The sequence below is a fragment of the Sitodiplosis mosellana genome, unplaced genomic scaffold, assembly GCF_009176505.1.
Source record: "Sitodiplosis mosellana isolate CC-2019 unplaced genomic scaffold, AAFC_SMos_1.0 Smas_scaffold_3132, whole genome shotgun sequence".
Classification (NCBI taxonomy): domain Eukaryota; kingdom Metazoa; phylum Arthropoda; class Insecta; order Diptera; family Cecidomyiidae; genus Sitodiplosis; species Sitodiplosis mosellana.
Window position 1 is genome coordinate 1 of NW_022598374.1, and position 2,926 is coordinate 2,926.

General features: G+C 33.0%; 1 protein-coding gene and 1 long non-coding RNA gene across 2 annotated transcripts; both read left to right on the top strand.

Moving 5' to 3' along the window:
- Nucleotides 1-650: 650 nt before the first annotated feature.
- On the top strand, nt 651-1,520 carry LOC129571687 (transcription initiation factor IIB-like; the record flags this gene model as incomplete). Its single annotated transcript, XM_055451503.1, has 2 exons — nt 651-882; nt 952-1,520. Coding segments are annotated over 2 exons (516 nt in total), but the record flags the coding sequence as incomplete, so codon positions are not given.
- A 240-nt stretch (nt 1,521-1,760) lies between these two features.
- Nucleotides 1,761-2,926, top strand: LOC129571688 (uncharacterized). Its single transcript, XR_008688320.1, has 3 exons — nt 1,761-2,547; nt 2,627-2,752; nt 2,828-2,926. It is a non-coding gene; the product is annotated as an uncharacterized LOC129571688 (long non-coding RNA).

Below are 2,926 nucleotides of genomic sequence, written 5' to 3' on the forward strand. Positions count from 1 at the left end.
ACTGTGTGTTTGGCAACAACACCACAACTCAAATACCTTCCAATTTTCTCATTCTGTACAAGATTCTTATGCAAAAACACGTAACACAATAAACAACAATACAAACTGGATTTTGACGAACAATTTTTCCACATACACCATATGGTTTTGGTGGAGTTTTGTTTTATTTTGTTTTGCGGCTTCCAAATACGATGCCGAGTCAATTGTGATAAAAATAGACGAAAACCAAGAACGTTCTATCAAAATATACATTTGTACTATTCGGGGGTACGTTCGATCGGTCGTATACCATTTGACAAGTGCACCAGTTGGATATGGACAAGGTTTAATTGCGTGTTTTTTTTTTAAATTCGTATACGGCTTTTGTGAGCGGCAAATTTCGGCAAAATTAAATTGAAATAAATGATCATGGCCTTTTTTCATGGGTTAATTTTCATGGGTCGTTTATCGATTAAATTCAATTTTAGTTTATGCTAAATTTTTGGGTTCCTTTCTTTAATGCTCAAGACAAGTGCTGTTTTTTGCTCAGGATAAATTTTCGAAATTTTCCCAATGGGAGCAAACGGATTTTTGGTCGGTATGGCTCGCTAGGCCACACCAAATTAGGCCATTTGCCACCATTTATCCGGGTCGATAGTCCCCATAGGTAGGAAAAATTGACTCTCGTATGTGGTCGTTCGAATGATGCTAAGGCAAGTGCATGTTTGTACATAGCATGTCGACAAGAGGGAGTACCACGTACATTTAAGGAAATTTGTGCAGTGAGCAAAATTAGTAAGAAGAAAATTGGTCGTTGTTTCAAACTCACATTGAAAGCACTTGCTACATCTGTTGAACTCAACACCACCGCTGACTTTATGTCTCGGTTTTGTGCCAATTTGGGTAAATGAACACAGACACTTTTCGATTTATTAGAAACCAACTAAATGCATTCTATTTTGCTCTGTTTAGACCTACCGAATATGGTTCAACGTGCAGCGACACATATCGCACGCAAAGCCGTCGAAATGGACAGTGTACCTGGTCGATCACCGATTTCAGTGGCCGCCGCTGCAATTTATATGGCATCACAGGCATCAGAGCAAAAACGAAGCCAAAAAGAAATCGGTGATATTGCCGGTGTGGCCGACGTAACCATTTGTCAATCGTATAAACTGATGTATCCACACGCAAGCAAACTTTTCCCCGAAGATTTCAAATTTGCCACACCGATCCACATGTTGCCTGCAGTTTGAGAAAAACCCGTTGTATTTTTATTGTTGAAAATTCTTTACATCAGTTAAAATAATTTCTCACTTATGTTTCGACCCATGCAAAAACCCAATTAGTTTTTAGATTATGTACGGACTTTCTTTCGTCTGCATTATTTTTTATAGCCGAAACGACTCTGGAAACAGTTTTGAACAACAGAATGCTATTGATGTATGTAAAATAGTACAAACTACTATCGATTGAATGAACAAACATTGAATATGAAAAAAAAGTTGGTTTCATCTTTTTTTCCTCGAAATTATTTAAGAAACAATCATTTATATTTCTTTTTTCGTTTCTAAGTTTATTCAATATTATTTCGGAATGTTGAGAATAGACAGAAATCATATAATAATTTTGCACGAAAATTATTATGAAATCGGACTTTTGAGAATCTAAAATTGGTTGGCAGTTTTCTTCATTTTTTTTTTATTTGTGTTAAACAGGAATTCCAGACAGAAACATTCATCAATGCATTTTTCCTTCAATTTTTCATTCATGAAAATATATATCGAACATAATCAAAAGGGTTGAAAGTATGCAAATTTAACATGCAAATTTTTTCACATCATTAATGACATTTGACCTACTTCAAGTGGGTCGAAATCGCTTGATTTACTTGGCATGATTTATATAAATTTGATATGAAAAAAAAATGTAGATATTAAAAAGACACACAGCTGAAATGAATTTGTCAAATGATATACACATAGAGAGTCAATTCTTAGTACAGATACATGACAGTCGGTCGAACGGACTATTTATGCGACTGCATTGACAGTATTTCACAATTACCCGTTCGTGATTTCAACTTTTCTCACCATTTCATACCAAATGAATATTTTCACCACAGTTTGAAAAGATAAATTCACTCATTTTTAAACTCTTGCAACAAAATATTCAATAAATTTATTCATTTAGCATTAATTTAGTAAACAATAGACCAACATCTTTATTTCATTTAACATATAAATGTAGTGTAATTGGTTTTCAAAATATGCAGAATATCTTATAGTTTCATTCATTTTGTTGATGCTACAAACAGTTGGTTTTTTCAATAGGGATGTTATGTCCATCATGTTCCTATTGAAAAATTGAATTGAATCAACTGCCAAAAAAGTTTGTTTTTTGTATCATTTTGACACTTGTATATTTTTTCACAATTCGAAGAGACATAGAATAAAATATAAAAAAATGAATAAAATAAATTGTTCAAATTGCGAAAACCCATCCATTACGAAGCTCGGAGAAGGTGAATTATATGAATATATCATAAAAGAAAAAGGTTTTCCAAATGTACGTGAAATAGTTTATTTCAAATATTCTTTTGAACTATTTACTTTTTATTGATTTCAAATATTTGTTTGTATTACAGAATACGGATATTCATTTATGTTGTTCATGCAATATTATGTTCGTCAATAGTCTGAGCAAACAAATGGAGGAAAAAGAGAAGAAAGAAACAGAACAAGCCTCAGGTCCAGCAGGTGTAGAAGACAAGGTAACAGAACATTCTCAATTGAAAAGCTGTAGATTACATTTGGAAAAATAAGATAAATCATATTTCTTCTCGTAGTTTTCTTTGATGAAAATCGGCAATTGATTCAACGATAAATAACATCTGATCGTTCCATTCAATTGATACGCTTTCTAGGTTATGATACATCAAGACCAA